General features: G+C 50.9%; 1 protein-coding gene across 1 annotated transcript in view; it reads right to left on the bottom strand.

Annotated features, from left to right (window-relative positions):
* Positions 1 to 57: 57 nt before the first annotated feature.
* LOC127604018 (disintegrin and metalloproteinase domain-containing protein 12-like) overlaps positions 58 to 16,868 on the bottom strand; it is a 21,493-nt gene continuing 4,682 nt past the window's right edge. Inside the window, exons 3-23 of the mRNA XM_052070780.1 lie at positions 16,621 to 16,694; positions 10,646 to 10,724; positions 9,890 to 9,969; positions 9,585 to 9,771; positions 7,975 to 8,040; positions 7,830 to 7,901; positions 7,597 to 7,766; positions 7,150 to 7,234; positions 6,800 to 6,948; positions 5,034 to 5,211; positions 4,875 to 4,964; positions 4,612 to 4,807; positions 4,414 to 4,522; positions 3,928 to 4,126; positions 3,756 to 3,833; positions 3,162 to 3,270; positions 2,950 to 3,085; positions 2,752 to 2,866; positions 1,752 to 1,958; positions 1,245 to 1,387; positions 58 to 1,164 (exon numbers count right to left, since the gene is read on the bottom strand). Coding sequence (XP_051926740.1) covers positions 1,095 to 1,164; positions 1,245 to 1,387; positions 1,752 to 1,958; positions 2,752 to 2,866; positions 2,950 to 3,085; positions 3,162 to 3,270; positions 3,756 to 3,833; positions 3,928 to 4,126; positions 4,414 to 4,522; positions 4,612 to 4,807; positions 4,875 to 4,964; positions 5,034 to 5,211; positions 6,800 to 6,948; positions 7,150 to 7,234; positions 7,597 to 7,766; positions 7,830 to 7,901; positions 7,975 to 8,040; positions 9,585 to 9,771; positions 9,890 to 9,969; positions 10,646 to 10,724; positions 16,621 to 16,694 — 2,592 coding nt within the window. The 3' untranslated portion in view covers positions 58 to 1,094. The remainder of the gene's footprint in view (positions 1,165 to 1,244; positions 1,388 to 1,751; positions 1,959 to 2,751; positions 2,867 to 2,949; positions 3,086 to 3,161; positions 3,271 to 3,755; positions 3,834 to 3,927; positions 4,127 to 4,413; positions 4,523 to 4,611; positions 4,808 to 4,874; positions 4,965 to 5,033; positions 5,212 to 6,799; positions 6,949 to 7,149; positions 7,235 to 7,596; positions 7,767 to 7,829; positions 7,902 to 7,974; positions 8,041 to 9,584; positions 9,772 to 9,889; positions 9,970 to 10,645; positions 10,725 to 16,620; positions 16,695 to 16,868) is intronic.

Genomic DNA, 16,868 nt, shown 5'->3' with positions numbered 1-16,868 from the left:
TAAATGAGACTTTCACAAAATAGTGCAAAAAAAGGAATAGACACGTGGAGAGAAGGACCCTGTGGACAGTGTTTACTGCACATAGGATGTATCAAACATTTGGCATAGAAAAACATGTGTTCACCTGTAACACACACACACACACACACACACGCACGCACACAAACACAGGGTGCTTCCAAGCGCACAGACATGTTTTTTGTTTGCAGTAAAACTAGTGCATGATACCAACCTAAATGTTATCAAAAGTAACAAAAGTTCAGTCCCATTTGAGGCTTTTCCTGTTTTTTTTTTTTTTTACGTGTGATTTAACTAACAAAACAACACGACAAGAAGAAATGACAAAATTATGCAGTATGTTTGCATGAGATATGAACAAGACAGGAGTACGGTATTATACGAGGTGCGGCAGTTCAAAGCAGAGCGGTCATTTGCAGTCATCCACTGGCTTCAAGTTTAGTTTAGCATTGCACGAAATTTGACAGCCAGCAACATAAAAAACAAAAAATAAAATTGGTAGAATTCACATATGGTACTTCTTACCCAGGCTGCTGTAAGGATATATGGGGGAAGTGGGTTGTAACCCAAAAGTTGACAATTCTGATGCATAGAAAAAAAAAATCACATTTTAAAGCAAAAGTGACCCAAAAAAAATACAACTGCAAAAGTAAAAGGTGGGACTCGTAACTTTCCCTGACGTACGAGTTTGCCAAGCTCTTGACTCAATGTATTCATACGTCAAATGCAATGTGCCCATTGAAATTAATCTGTCATCCGTTCTAACCTTTAAAAAAAAACATCCCTAAGCCAAGGCAAGAGTCTTGCTCACAGAGTGGCAAATCCAACAATTTTCTCGCTTTCCAAACATATAAATGAGGTGATGACAAACAAGACAGCATGGCTGTAATTCTTGGCTCCCGATGTAAAACAATAAAAGTGCCAGGCACAGTGCACTACGTGGCGACAAATAAATAGGGATCAGATAAATAGTTCACTTGCATGTACCTGAACTCTTAGCACCAAGGAGGCATGTCAGGGCCGCCATTTTGAAGGCGGTTCCAAGTGCAAACAATTCCACCGCTGCCGCAACGTCATCATCTGCCAAACTTGACGTTGGCCATCACGCGGGGCTTGGGCAACGTGGCGGGCTGCTGGGCCACGCTTCTGATGGAAAAAAACAAAAATGCAATTGAATAAAAGGCGCCATTTCCTTTAGATGCCACAAGATGGTGGTGGAGACTCACTTTGCAGACTGAGGGCGTACGGGTCTGGGTCCAGGTTCGGGTCTGGGTGCAGGTCCAGATCCTGGTCCTGGTCCAAGTATGGCGTGGGAGGTCCGGGGGTTTGCTGGCAGGGGCTTCTGAGGGGGGCCAGGCCGCTCCGTTTCCTGACGTGAGGACAATAGCATGAAACCTCCACAAGAGGGCGACAGAGTCGACAGGATTTTTTTTGGAAAGATAAAATTGAGGCGGGGGGGGGATTTATTAGTCATGTAATACATTCCAGTAATTACTGATAGAATCTTTTCATTAAAAAAAAAATCAATTTATTTTCATTTTTTTAATTGAAAAAATGTCATTGTATTTGCATCAGTTAATACGATGAAATGTATTATTTATTTACAATTAAGACTTAATTTATGGATGAATTTGTCCTTTAATGAATGAACATTAGAAATATAACCTGAAATGCTTCTACTTAGCATTTATGATTGACTTCATAAAACATTTTTCTTATTTCTGGATGCTCACCATTCTGCAGCCGTTGAACGCCACAGCCGTCCTTCTCGCCACCGCCACATGGACGTGAGGATGAAGATGAAGAGGAGGAGGCGCCGCCGCCACCGCGGTCAGTGACACGCTAAGCGAGAGAGGCTGGCACTGAGGCAAGCGGCGCAGGCTGTGCGACGGGTATGGCGGCGGCGGCGGGAGCTGCGTCTGTGGCCCCCGATGAGGGGGCTGTGGTGAAGATGGAGAACTATTAACATCCAGATACCCATCCCAAAGCAAACATTTAGTCTCATTTTGCCCCCCCCCCCTAGGCAGAACTTCCTGAGAACCAAGCAAAAAAATAAGACTACTTGGGTGACGTCCTTCCTGATCATGTCTGCCATGTTGAAAACACATTCTCCCCATTTGTCATTTGTAAGTGGGCCACAGCTAAGCAGACCCCGCCCGTCTAAGCAGAACCACACTGGAACCTGTCCAAAATATCAGCGCTTTGTGTTTCGTCAGGATCAGGCTGTGGGAAGATGAAACTTTTTTTCCCGCTCATCCTCACGCGGTCCCATTTGGAAGTGGCCCACAGAGAAACGCCCCCCCCCCCCCCCGGATCGGCAGAAACAAGCCAAAACATGAGTGCTTGGTGTTTAGACCAGATGTTGGAAGTGTACACATGAGCTCATGTGCAGCCACCCCCCACCACCACTGGAGGAAGAGCAGGATGACCTCACCTGCACCGCACACCACATCAAACATCCTCTGGAAAACCTTCACGACGAGAACCACATGATTCAAACCCGACTAATGTGCAGCAGCTGGAAGAGGCAATGATGGTGGGGAGGGGCAGGGGGTGGTCCGCCCTCTTGTGCTGTTCGGGTGAGTCAAGTCCCGCAACACCATGGCAGATTGAACGCCTGAAGGGTGTTTTAAAACCTTTGGATGTGTTTCAAGTGTGTCGCTGTATCGCAGATTTTCATTGATGGCCGAGTGAGTCTTGAACCGCTGACGCTAAAATGGGAATTCCTGGTACCTTGAAGATGGTGGCGCTGTGGGGCGGAGGTGGTGCCGGTCGAGACGGGGACGGCACGCTCGTCGGCTGAGGCCGCTTGGGAGTGGATGGCGCGCCCGTCGAGGCGCTTATGGATCTGTGGAAAATGAGGGAGGGCAAACAGCCATCAACTACAAGATAAAAAGCAACCGCGTTTGGATTAAAAACCAAAACCAAAACCTGAGCTTGTCAGCCGGGGCCTTCTTGGTGCCGGAGAGCACCCCCCGCAGACTTTTCCGTTTGATGCACACCACCACAGCGGCGGCCACCAGTGTGAGGAGCACCGCCAGGACGCCCACCGTCACACGGATGCCATCTGCCCTCAGAAAGGGTCAGGGGGGGCGGTCTTAAAGACAGCGCAGCGAGATAAAAGCAACCTTTGGTGAGTTTACCTGCCAGTCGGACGGGACCGCTGTCCACGCTGCCCCCGAAACCGGACGTGTCGCAGAAAGGTGGTGCACGGTGCGCCTCGCAGTGACAGTTCTTCTTGTTGTTACACACCTGCCAAAAAAAAAAAAAAAAAGCAAGAGGCTTATTCCCGAAAGACGCGTGCCCCCCATCCACAGAAACGGCACTCGTCTTTATAAAAAAGACACTTAGTCGTCTTTACAAATTTTAGAGGAGGAAAAGACGAATGGCGCTGGCATCAGTTTTTGTGTGTGTGTGTGTGTGTGTGGTGGTGGTGGAAGTGGCGTACAACAAGGACGACCGGCCGAGACTATGATGAATAGCATTGGGCGCTAATCATAAGTGAAACCATTACGCTTAATTGAGTGGGCTGCTTTTGGCATCCCGGATGATTGATTGCGCGGCTCTTGAATGACTCCCGACGAGAAAAAGTGGCGCTGCGCACTCAAGTCAAGCCATCACGGCTGTTCCGTTTGTCAACAATAGACGCCGGGGTACTTGCGGAAGCGACCGACTTAACATTGACCCGAACTGAAACGGTGACAAGGACGAGCGGATGGCCGTCACGGTGCGCTCACCCCTCGCCCGTTGCACTTGGCGGCGCACTCGTGCACGCCGAAAACGCTGACGTTCTGGCACCGGCGGTTCAGGCACATCTAAAAGGCGACACGACACGCACGCGTGAGTCTATGAGAAGATCAACAAAACGGAATCGCGAGGGTCTCGGTGGCTTTGGGGGGGGGGGCTCACCATTCCACCGCCGCACTTGGTCCCCGTCAACACCAGGCCCGGGTCGGGCATGTCGTCGCCCAAGTAGACGTGCGTGCCGCGGCACAGGATCCTGCCGCCCTCTTGTAAGGGGATGTTGGTTTCTATGGAGACGGCGTTGGTGCCGATGACGGGCCGATTGGCTCCCCCTTGGCATTGGATTTTTCCGCACTGGGCGTCCCTGCAAAAGCAGACGCACGATGTCATTCCGGACACAAGGCATTAAGGTGGCGTCAGACACTTTGGAGCGCCTCGTTGTTGGCTGTGAGTGCACGCGTCATGCAAAGAAGGAGTGAGGAAGGGCGGGGTTTTGGGTGGGGTTTTTCTCCCCCCCCCTCTGCCCCCTATCCATTTTCCATCTTGACAGCCAGCATGTGGACTGGGGCTTCAGGCCAGCATGGCCGCCTTAGAACGCCTCATTGTCGCAACCGGTGACTTTAATCAGCAATTGAACATGTAGCCGGTTACCCTGCATCACATTTGGCAAAGGATCCTTTTGCGTCTTTGCCGCAGTTGCCGTAAGGATCGCCCGCCGAGTTGACTCTCTCGAAGCAGATGCCAGGTGCGGCCTTGGCACCTGCCAAACAGAAAAGTCATTCCCGGACCAGCCGAAGGAAGCGGGGAATAGGGGATTGGGGGGGGGGGGGTGTCTTCTCCCTCCCTTACCCGGGCCCCACAGCGTCACGCACTGCTGCTCGTGCGTCTGGCACACGCCGTTGTAGCAATAGCCGTCCACGCCGCTGCAGGCGTGCCCGTCATGCAGGTAGACGTTGGCGGGGCAGTGGGGGCCGCCGCCTGTGCAGAACTCGGGCAGGTCGCACGAGTTGCCCGAGTCGCGGCACGGAGTTCCCGCCGGTTTCAGCTGGGAACGACACGCACGCACCAAGCTGTGAGCCAACGAGTCGGCGGGGGCCCACGCGGCGCCGTACCTGACAGTGGTGGCAGCACTGGCCGTGGGCGCACACGGCGTCCCCCTTCAGGGTGCAGGTGGTGGCGTTGCAGCAGGGATTCGAGCATTCCTGGGCACCAAAAAAAAACACATCAAGCGTTCATTGGACAATTCAACGTCGTCGCGTGGCGATGGAAACCTCGGGCTCGCCGCAGTCGCACTCCTCGCCCTCCTCCACGTAGCCGTTGCCGCACTTCTGCCCGCCGTAGAGCACCTTGACCTCGGGCATGTTGAAGAGACACATGCCCACGCCCTTGTCCAAGCTGGCCACCAGGTCCTTCTTGCTGCAGCTGCTGAACAAGGTCGGGAAGGGGTACCTGCGCCGGTGGGAGAAGAGCTCTCACAATCGATGGCCGGATGTCAAAGGTCAAGGTACCCCTGCTCAAATGGTGGGTGACGTGACGAGAAACTTTTTTTTCACCTTGCTGTTCTACGACATGTTCCAATCAATTGAAACCAAAAGAGAAGTCAAACCAAACGGCAGTTGCGCAAGTGTGCGCTAGTCACTGCTCTAACAAGTGCATGATGGGATGCGTTTCATATTGTTCCTGGATGAGATCGCACGTCCACGCCCGTTCCCGAGCCCCTCCTCAAATGACGTCTGTGTGATGGTATCAACAGATAAAGAAGAATCTTCGGAGATGTTTTTCCAAACTCCATCGAGCACACGGGAGGCACACAAAGGGCGGCGGCGCCCGTCATATTTCTCCTGACAGGAGATGACTCACCCCCACCGTAGGAAAACGAAAACCAAGCGTCATAAAATATTTAATCGGCCAGAAATGTCCTGAAAGAAACGCCACATCCCCCCCCCCCGCCCCCCCGTCACCTGCCTATGGCCTCCGAAGTGAAAACAAACAATTTCTGGTTTTCCGGTAAAACGATCATCAAACATCAACAGCGTGCAACGGGATGCATAGCGGACGATACTTTCCAGAAATGAATATGCTGGCGTTCACTGCGGTGCCGTTGCGGATGAGCAACACTCAAGCGGTGACAGTTCACCGTGTGCTAATCCTCGTGGCCTTTTAAAGAAATTCAACGGGGGCGGGGGGAGGTGTTGCCAACAAAGAAGCCACAGCCGAGCTGTGCGTTTGACAACATGAATGCCTTCATCCCGGATTAAAAAACCTCAATATTCACGTCTTAATTGTACGTGATTATTATTTCTATGTTTAGCACGCGGCGGCGTATTTCGAGAGCCGACGCGCAAACAACAACGCCGGCTTCAAAAGATTTAAAAGCGGCCGACTTGGAAGAAAAAGTGCGGAACAAGACGGTTTTCAGGCTTGCTTAAGTATTTATCAGTCACCGCCGAGAGTTTTTTTTTTTTTCCCCGACATAAAACTTGCATGCGGCTGGCTTCGAACGGGGGGGAAAGACGGATTTTTTTTTTTTTTTTACAAGAACAAGAAGACGCCTGAAAAAGTGTGGAATACCAATTGATCGTGTCAACTTTGATCACAATTTCTAATCTTTGTCTTCCACCTCAAAAGCGGCGCGGATCTCAATTCCATATTGATGCAACGGCGCCATCTACAGGGATTTATTCATCATTGCAGCGGTTTACAAACTTGATATTCAAGAGTCCCGGTTGAAAGCGAATAGGCGGATTGATTGTTCAAATGGGATAACTTCAATTTTTAGGGATATTCGGGGGCCATGATTAAAAAATTAACGCCCCTTTCTGGCGCCTATAAACTTGCACTTATGACGTCGTGTGTGCTGTATGTGAACTAATCACTTACACACTTACTACAAAGACTCAAGCTGCGGAATGCGAGCACAGCTGTGGTGGTTCCAATTAAAAAAAAATAAAAAAAATAAAAAAAGGGGGGGGGGCCTGAAATTTCATGGCCCACTTTTGTAAAAGACGCAACAAAAGCTGACGGCCGCGCGGCTCACCCGGTGGAAGGAGTCATGATGCAACCGCCGCGCTCCGCCGTCACTCGGCAGCCGCACCCCCGCTCGGGCGTGTCGTGGTTCATGCCGAAGTTGTGGCCCAACTCGTGCGCCAGCGTGACGGCGGCGCCCAGGGGGTTGTCCGAATGATCCTGAAAAGCAAGCGGAGGTCAAAACGCAAAAAAAAATAAAAAAAATCGTGTGTGTCATCATGTCCGCCAATTTGTGCCATTGCAGATGCGGAGGAGAGCATGGAAACATCTGGAAAGGAGCCGGAAACGTGGAGGGAAACTATCGGACGACGAAGGGACAGAGCGGCGTCATGGGAGGTGCAAATAAGATGGAGGACGTACCATGACGATTCCTCCGGACTGCTCCGCCGTGCACATGCTCATGATGGGCGCCATGCCGATGGTGGTCCCTTGGAAGTAGACCCCGCTGGCGAGGGAGACCACTTGATCATGAAACCCTTTTCCCCACTCGTTCCAAGACGCAATCTACGCATGAAATCCTACAGAGGCGCTTGTTCAAATCCTGCTCAATTCTTTTGAGACCAGATTCCACATTGCCCCCCAAAAAAAAATTACAACTGCTGCCCACCCAAATCCATTCTCATCACAGATGACACAAACAAGCGCCAAAAATCCCACCAAACTCTTGTCCTAAGATTTGTTCAAAAGCAAACAAGTTCAACATCCCGAAGTGAAAATGTTACCATCGCAACTGGTGAAAACGCGCAAATCACCGCCGGCTTTTTTTTTTTTTTTTGTGGCTTGGCGCAGGTTAACGGCGTTTCCCACCTGATGAGCTGCGCGTTGTCGTGAGGCTTGCGAGGGAGCAGCTTGACTTTCCTCCAGTCCAGGAACTCGTGCAGGGTGGTGAAGGGGTCCTGCGTGACCGGACACTTGTCAGCGTCGCTCCAGACCTCCAGGCCCACCAGGGCCACGCGGATATTCAAGGCCCTGTAGAACTGATCGGGGAATGAGGGCGGGGTTGTCATCAATCATATGAAGGCTGCCGATTGGTCGGTTACCTTGTCCACGTAATTGGCAATCTCGGCCAGCCGCTGCTTGACTTTCTCCAGGTCTTTGCCTTGCTTCTGAAACTGAGCGCGGCGCCGAGCCACAACCGTTGAGCCTTTTAGCCAAAAGAGACGACGACAACGACGACAGGCCTACCTCGCGGTTGTCGGCCACGATGACCAGCTCCACGTACTTTGTGGTGCTCTGGATGTGACGCTTGTGCTGCCAAGGAGAAATGGAGAGTTTGTTTTGTCAGTTGGCAGGTTTCTTCCTGCTTGATGCATTGATAGTATTTATTATTTTTATTTTTTTCAAAACGATGCACAGTTCGTTGGCGACCAGTCGTTCTCCCTCGTAGGGCACGTTGGCGCGGGACGCCTTCTTGTGAGTGGCCGAGCGTTCATCCTGATGGCCAACGTCGCGCCCTGCCTCTCATCAGCTTCCTGCTTTTCCGATAAGCCCCGCCCCCACATCCCCCGAGCCGTTACGCGTTGAATTTACGAACCAGAATTGCGGGGACAAATCCCAAAGTTCCGCTCATATCGGCCGCATCCAATTTGTTTGCAAAAAATGGGAAAAACAGCGCATTTCCTGATGGATTTGGAGCAACATATGGTCTTCCCTCGGGTCCCGCTGCGCGGCGGCGGCTTCTTCCATTTTTTTTTTTTTACCAAAGGGACTCTTCATACCTCGGAGCGTTATGGCGCCGATAAAACAAAAAATGAGCTTGCGCGGACACGTGGAGTCACATTCTTTGTTTTATTCAAAGAATCGAATCAAAACGGATTTAGTTTCAAACGCAATGTTGCGCATGTATTTTGTGCACTGCGGGTTGCCATCCTTCCGCTCCACTGTCGCGTCTGTGACCTTTGCACGTGTACGGCGGGGCGTGGCCCCGGTGAGTGACATATGGGTGTCAGCGAATGGGAGTGTCGTATTGTCTGTCGGGACGAAACTCCCAATTGGTGGCCACCGAGAGGAAAATAATCATCCGCGTTTATTATGAGATGGCCGTCAACTGAATCATCGGCATGTCATTGTTTTGCGCCATCACAAAATGGGAGAATTGAGCAAGACACTCAAGTGTTTTGAAGCGCCATATGTTTGGCGTGCATCCCGAGAAGCAAGCAAGCATCCAGGGAAATGATTTACAAAAGATGGAAATCATTTTTCGAGGTGGGGTGGAAAGTCCCAGACTTGCGGGATGTGCAGATGGGAATCACAAGAGTTGCCTGCTTTTCGCCACGGATCACGCCTGACGTCGAGTCTTGGCGGTGAAAGGTGAGGAGAGAGGGGGAGCTGGAGGCTGGCGGGGGGGGGGGGGGGGGGGGCAACCTCTTGCGGGGCAAACGCCACGGTTTAGCAACATTCCCGCAGCTTTTTGTCCTCTCCCGCCGTACAATCCTAATGGCCACCTTTCGATCCGTTGGACGACTCGGGTGAATAATTCAAACGAGCGTCAGCGTGATAAAATATAAAAGACAGCCCCTTGAATAATTTGCAGAATCTGCAAAGCAGGATTCAGGTGAGGCGTCATTAGTTCGCATCAGAGGTTATGTGCTTTTAAAAAATGTAAAACTCCGGAAAATAAAATAATATTTCAAGACGTCGGTCGGAACCAGACGTTTTTTTTTTTTTTTTTGCCACTGCGGCAAAGTGGAGAATGCGGACTACGAGGTTGCCGTTTGCTTCGTGAGTTATCGCGCCTTGAAAATTGAGAATGAGAGGCGCAAACGTAGCTAAAGGTCGATTTCGGTCATCCTCACCCTGGCGCTGAAGGATTGGAACGGGTCGCGGTCAGGCGGGGCGACGGCTTCGGACGTGTTCCAATGATGCCCGCACGTGCCGGCAACCGAGCGGAGGCGTTGCGTCGAGTAGATCCGGTGAGTTCCGCGAGGGCCCCGGGCCGCCGGCTCAATCACGTACGATTCGCCGTCCACGGATATCAGCCCCCTGCGCACACACAAAACAGGGTGACGGATTTCAAATTAGGGGGCTTCGAGACGGGGTTCGGGTTTGAAAGCGGTTGAGCTATTTGCCGCTATCATCACGAACAGGGCGGCGGACTCACTTGAGCGCGGCGTTGCAGGTGCTGAGGCTGACGTCCGAGTCTGGGTGACGTTCCACCTCGCCGTGGTAGTAGCAGTGAGCCTGGTGGAACGCCACGAGACGGGCGCGCCAATTGTTTACATGAGCGTACCGCCGACGTCATCGTCAGCATCATGGAATACGAACAGACAAATGGGATTCCTCGAAAACCACTTTGAAACCCTGACAATGGCTTGAAACCCTAATCAGAAATTCTCACCCTTGCTTGACAACTCATTTGAAACTTGAATCCCGGCCCAAAATCCAAATCTTTACTTTCAGAGCAAACCCGGGGCCAGGAACCCGACTTTCAAAACTCATACCCGAGTTTGAAACCCGACCCGGCCAATGTTCAAGCCGACAAGACTTGAGCAGCTTGACGAGCCCCCACGTGGGTTTTGAGCGAGGAATGCAAGCGATGCCCGCCGACAGCTGCTTTTGAAATGAAAAACTGAGCATGTGTGCTTTAACAAGAACAAGAAGAGCTGGTGAATATTTCATCTCTTTTGACTTTTCAGGCACACTTAGTCTTCCATTCAACACTTTCACTCCACCAAAATTCCTTTAAGCGTATCCATTATGAATTAAGCCCCCCCACACCCCAAAAAAATGCAATTCGTCTCTCTGACCTCATCTGACTGCCCCCCATTCATCAATTATGAATTTCGTGAGCACGGCAAATGAAGATTGCCCTTTTTTTTTTGTTCTTTTCCTTCCAGTGGATGAAAAACGTCCATACCACGGAGTTGTGTGCGCCTGTGACTGCAGTGCCATCACGTTGGTAATGAGTTTCTTTGTAGCCGGTTGCAAACAGACCCCTGGAATGAAAAATAAAGACAAGAAAGGATCAGCGATGACCTTAAGGAGCGTGCGCCAAAAATCAATTGCACAGCGGGATCACCGAAGATGCCTCGGAAAAGGCCGCCTGGCTTCAAGGAGACGTAAATTGAAATGGAGACCGATAAAAAATATATTTTCATGATCAATAAAGTGAGCCTGAGGTTCGCCAGAGCACCAGTTACACTTTCATAATCTTGACAATGCAGCAAATCAACAAAACAAATGGAACCCGCGAGCATTTTTGAATATTTTCAACGATTCAATTAATCAACAATAAATACAAACAGATGTGCCGTCTTTTAATAATGTAACAAAAGAAACAAGCTAGCTAGCCTAGGCTAAGTTAGCCTAAGCTAACACACCTAGCCGACCCGCGAAGTGTCATCACCGTGAAAACAGCTCGCGGTCATTGGAACGTTTTTTAAGTTGGACTCACGCAATTGTTCCACATGAACAGACTCCTCGGTTTCAACCACCACGCCAACCCGCTAAGTGCCAAGGTCGTACGAGGAGAAATATCTCGCGCGCTGTACGACTCCAGCGTTGAGAGTCCGAACCCAGCGATGACGACTAAAGGAGAAACACATGCTAGCATCTGGCCCATTTTTCACTCCCCGGGATTGGCTTTTGATGCGCAGATGATTATTAGCAGCTCTCATTTGACGGAGCGGGACGGGTGAGGACGCGCGAGTCCCACCGCGAGGCTTCCCAAATTAAATAACCTGTGGGCGAGTCTGGGGAGGGGGGGGTCGTTCAACTGTCCGGTCGGCTCGCGCCAGTTGATTGACCGGCGGCAAATATTTTCGCTCGGACAAAGAAAATTTCTCGTCTTTGGGTGCTAAGTGGAAAAATCCCTTTTTTAGTGTGACAGTTGGTTGCAATTGTCTCCCTAAACGCCGAATTGACGAGACCACAAAAAAATCCAAAGAAGATTCCCATTGACGACAACACACGGCCTTGTGGTTCCAGACTCAATAGGGCCTTCAAAAACAAACACGCAGTGTCATAAAAACATATTTTCAAGGGATTGAAGAGTTCAAAGCGCTGGCTTTGAGAAAAACAACAACAAGTGCTCATGCTGTGACAAGCCAAAGCGGAGTAAAAAGGGCAAACAAGCGTTCTCAAGCGCGAGAACCGTCAGGTGGCTTATGACGGAATCGAGCGCTCTGAGGAAGATTAGCGGAGAAGAAGAGAGACTCGCAAAAGGATTGCAACGGGGATGGGGGGGACAAAAGGCCAGATTTGGCATTCGGGAATCACAAGTTCAATGCCTTCCTGGCACTTTGTGAGCCGCTTTGAGAACCAGACGAGACAAAAGCAGCGATGGCTCTTTGTCAGCGGAGCTCGCAGCCTCCGTCGCCGCGGAAATATGCGTCTCATTTGATCCAGAGGAGCGCAAAAAGCGCCTCGAAACTGCTCGACGACATCTCCCACGGTCCGGTCATTGTGACAAATGCGAGAGCGCATAAAAGTTCCAGTGCGGATCAAATGGAAAGATGTGGAGAGGATGAAATCATTTTAAAAAGTTGGAAGGCCAATTAGTGCAATAAAAGCCACCGGGAGAGATTCACGAGCCAATGTAGCAAGCTTGACTTGCGGAAAAAAAAACAACTTGTGAATGGTGACCCTTTCCTGAGGAGAGAAAAAAAAATGTCTGGGATTGAATCGTTTTTCCAGAAGCGCGGCAAGCGAAGCCAGCAGCCCTTTCTGGCTGTGATGCGTCCGACATCGGTGCCAAGTAGAGCAGACCATTCCCAACCATTACTCGGATCCCGACACTCACGGTAACTCCCGGAATTGCGCCTTGCCAATGGCCCACCTGACAATTATTTTCAGGAAGATGCCCCCTCCCCCCCACCCTCCATCACCTCTGACTAATTCAACTAGTCTGAGACCACCTTTGACCGGTGCGGTTGAATTCAACCTCTTGCGGACGGTCAACTGCGACTCCCAAGCAGATGTTTTAAAATAGCTGAAAAGTTTGAAGAAGGAAAAAAAAAAAAAAAAGAAGTCACGGCACTGCAGATGAGGAGAGTTGAGCCGCCGTGGCAAAAGCGAGCTCCATTTCTTACAAGGGGCCTCATTATTATTCTTAACACCCGCACAGGCGTCGCGGAGCAGAAAGACGGTCAGGCGCGATAGCCATTAGCTTCCGAGGCGACGCAATTATCGCAGCGACAGTCACCTGAAGATTGATGCGCCCCAGCCCGGGCCGTGCCCCCGGAAATCAATTAAGTGTCATCTCGAGGACGGATGACTGGAGGGATCCCAATTACGGGCCGGGCGCTGATGAATACCCCCCGCCCCCCACCCCCCCAGACAAAAGGATGAAATAATGGAATCGGCAGAAGAGGCGACAACAAAAATACCCAAAGATGATTACGGAGAGCCGCGTCTGTCGGTGGGCCTGATTGAGTTTCTCAATTGGCTGATTATCCGCACACAAAGCAGTTCATTCAGTTAATTAGAAAACGAGGTAAAAATGATCACGGCAATGACTCTGACGCTTGTGGAGCTGACTTATTTGAGTTAGGTGAGGCATCAAGACTGATCTGGCAAAAAGGAAATTTTCCCAAGGCTGCTCAGCCGCTTTTCAATATTTCACATCTGGGAACCAAAGCCAGAATGAATTTGCCTGCCAAACGTGAAATTTGGAGTGGGGTAAATAACGCTCATTACCTTGGCGGCAATTCCCATCTCAAGATTCGAGCGGATGAGCGCAGGAGAGAGACACTCCATCCTCCCAGACGGCCCCCTTGGCTTCTGTTTCTTGTTTGTTTGTTTTTAATCAGACCGCCATTTGCATTGAAGAGCGACGGGCCGGTGCCGCTGCCGAGATTTTACCGTACGCGCTCACAGATCGCGGGCAGATTGGCGCGAATCTTGAAAAGAAAGCGGCTCGGCTCAAAGTTAGCGAAGAGCCAAAAAAAAAAAAAACGTGAGCTTTTTGGAGGGTTCTCAAGGGGACAGCTCAGAGCTGAGATGCTGCGGGAATACGAATTAGCGCCGCGTTTGGTATCGGGAGAAATAACGCAAATCCCAGAAGGGGTGGAGAGAAACAACAGAGCAAAAACTAGCAAAGTTGAGCAGAAATCCAACTTTTGGTGACAAGATCCTTCAATGTTACATTTGAATTCAATCCAAATAGTGAAGCTCCGGTCACGAGGAGAGACATTCCAGAAACATGACTCCAATCTCAAAGCAAAATTCAAAGCAGGAAAGCTAGAATACAAATCAACTCTTCCTCCCCCTTTTTTTTTGTTTTTTTGGGTGGCTTGCATCGGGTGGGCTCGGTCGCACACCCTGACCGGCCGGCGCTCTGATAGAAATCTTGAGAATGTGCCGGAAAAGGAGGAGGAGGAAAGACAAGCAAATCAGAGCGAGAGCAGAAGATGCCAAGTCCAATTCATTAGGGAGCCAAAGCATAAATCTTCGTCGGTGTCCGTTAAATTGGATTTTGCCGACAAAAGAGCTTTGCGGGACACGCGCCGTTTTCAATCAGCTCTCCGCGTCCGTTCATCTTAAGGGGCACAACGACGTGATTTGAGGCCCTTTTCCAACATCGGGCAGTTAGCTTAGCATAGCTTTCATAGCTGCTCGCCGTGTCGGAAAGACACTTTCCTATTTGCCACTAATCCCGGTAAACGTGGTCTAGAGAGGGTCTTGAAAGCCCAATTTTGCCCCACGCCCACCCCCCTTTTTTTTTTCTTCCCCCAAACATGAAGGCCCCCGTTGGGTGGAACCCGAAACAGCCTGACTTGAAACGTCTTCTCCTCATCAGTTCTCCTTCAGCCACCACTCCCAAAAACAAAGGCCTGGCCTAATTAATCAGCCACGGAGTGGCTCCGAGTCCACCTTGAGAAGTAAGCGCCGCTCCGAGCGTCAAAATAATTGGAATTTCTGAGAAGCTGATTCCAAAGAGCGCCTTTCCCCTTCTCAAAAGCCTTTTGAACGAAGCAGCTAAAAGGAAGAGACACGGGATCACAGGCTAACGCTTCAGTCGCCATCAGAACGTCTTTATTAACTTCCCAGGCGAGGGTTTAAGTCACATTTTAACGTTCCTCAATTCAACAACCCCCGAAATAAAGTCAACCTAAGGGACTGAGAGCTACTGTAAACCGCCAAAACCTGCACAGAATTGAAGCCGACATTTGCTCCGATCCGACAAAACCGGGCAGGCTAAGCTAAGCGATACAACGCCACGCTGCCACTGACCAGCATTGAAAGCTATTCCAAGTTCACGCAGGCAAAAGGTCGGATGAAGTCTCCGCTTATCTGACAACAAGCAAAAGACAAAAAGCAGATGGCCGCTCCCCCCCTCAAGGCCCGTTAAGCTTGACAAGAGCATCCTCCGCCGCTCCAACGAGCGGCCCCGAGCTCCCACCCGTACCGTAACACGCCGCCCGAAGGTTCGGCCTGAGCTTGCGATACCCTTGACATGTCGTGCTCAGCAACTGGAACCCATTTGAGACTCCCGTTGAAGCTCCGACATGACCTTCGCCAAGGTCAAGCCACAAGAAAAACTTGCCGGCTTGTTTGGGATATTGGAGTAGTTACAATCCAGTCCTGCAGGGGGCAGTAATAAGGTTTGCACACACACACGCTGGTGCGTTTTGGCTGCCGCTGCTCAACCCGTATTGTTTTGTGTTTTTACACCGACACACACACACACACACACACTCTGCCGGAAAGTTTGGCAAAAGAAAGGCCAGAATACGCGGCCCACGCCTTCCGTCACACATGCCCGCTCCATAGATCGCAGATATTTGCTATTAAACACGTGCAGAAATGCTCCGCGGGGGTGGCGACGCCCGCACATTCACTTCTGAGGGGGAAAAGCACGGCGAAGCAGGCAAGCAAAATTGAAACAATCAGTTGAACGCATGAAATTGGATGATGAGTGCCTGGAGTGCTTTCAAATGGCGTTACGTAAGGGACGGGACGGGGGGCTCAAGCTCGCGCTCTCATTTTTCAAGCGGACGGATGGGCCGGTTCATTCATCTCGCTTACAATTATTTTAATTAGACAATTGTTTCATCAAATAAATCCATCCGGAATTAACCAAAGCAAGGGAGTGGGGGGCGGGGGGGGGAGCATTGCAACAAATATCAGCTTGTTGGTGAAGCTGAACAAGATCACGCTGGACGGTGCCGATTTCCGCCTTGGGGGGGGGGGCCGTCCGTTCTCGGCCGTCTGTTTTCGGAGGGGCACTTGGCACAGGTTGACGCGTTGGCTCCAGGCGCCGCGCGCCCTTTTCGCCCGCTCAAATCCTCAGCCTGCGCCCGTCTTAATGTCAAGGGCCAGACGCCTGGCAGACACTTTCCAAATGTCATGAAACAAATGCCGTCTCCCGACCAGCAAACCTCCGACGCTGCCTGTTGGGCCGAGATTGTCTCCTCTGGCCTTGTGCGGCGCCGCCAACCCAATCAATCACTCGCCAAATAAATCCGCATCCCTCCTCCATCAAATATGACTTGCATTCTATTTCTGCTCTTTGCCGTGCCGTCCGTCTTGGTGATTTGAATAAAGTCGGGAGTTTTGACTGTATCTTCCGCAAGCTTCGGTGCAAACCTGCTGCGCCGACATTTGTTATGAGTTGGTCTGCTGCGCTGGTGACTCGGCTCTGAGCTCCTGATGAACTCCAGATGTCCAAACACAGACATCGTCAGCTGGAGGGAGGTGCAGGGGGGGGCAGTGGGGGTGAAAAAGATTTCAATGAAAGCCGCAGACTTGTTTTCTTGTTGTTTTGTTTTGGCTAAAAAAGGCCCGCTAGCAACATTGAGTGGATGCAGTGCGAACCTTGCCGGGATAACATCAGATTTCGTTTTCAAGCGAGCGCATCACCGCTGTCGAAAGCCAGAGGGCGCTACTTACACGTTTTTGCGAAGCGTCAAAAGCAGTCGTCGGCCTTCCGCCTCGATCAGCAGCTTCAACGTCGTCGGGTGATTCTGCGGAAGCAACGCCCGCGCACGGAGGTGTGAATTTGAATTTTGACATACGCCGCGTGTCTCAATACGTCAAACAAAACGTCCCAAAATGGTGTCAGAAGCGGGCTCATAAATAAAATCTGGCCACGTCGTTTCCCCGGGAGAGCTTGCGCAAGAATTCTGTCTGGAATCTCC

The sequence above is a fragment of the Hippocampus zosterae genome, chromosome 7 (assembly GCF_025434085.1).
Source record: "Hippocampus zosterae strain Florida chromosome 7, ASM2543408v3, whole genome shotgun sequence".
Classification (NCBI taxonomy): domain Eukaryota; kingdom Metazoa; phylum Chordata; class Actinopteri; order Syngnathiformes; family Syngnathidae; genus Hippocampus; species Hippocampus zosterae.
Note: the sequence above shows the minus strand (reverse complement) of the source record. Positions and strands in the feature narration are given on the sequence as shown.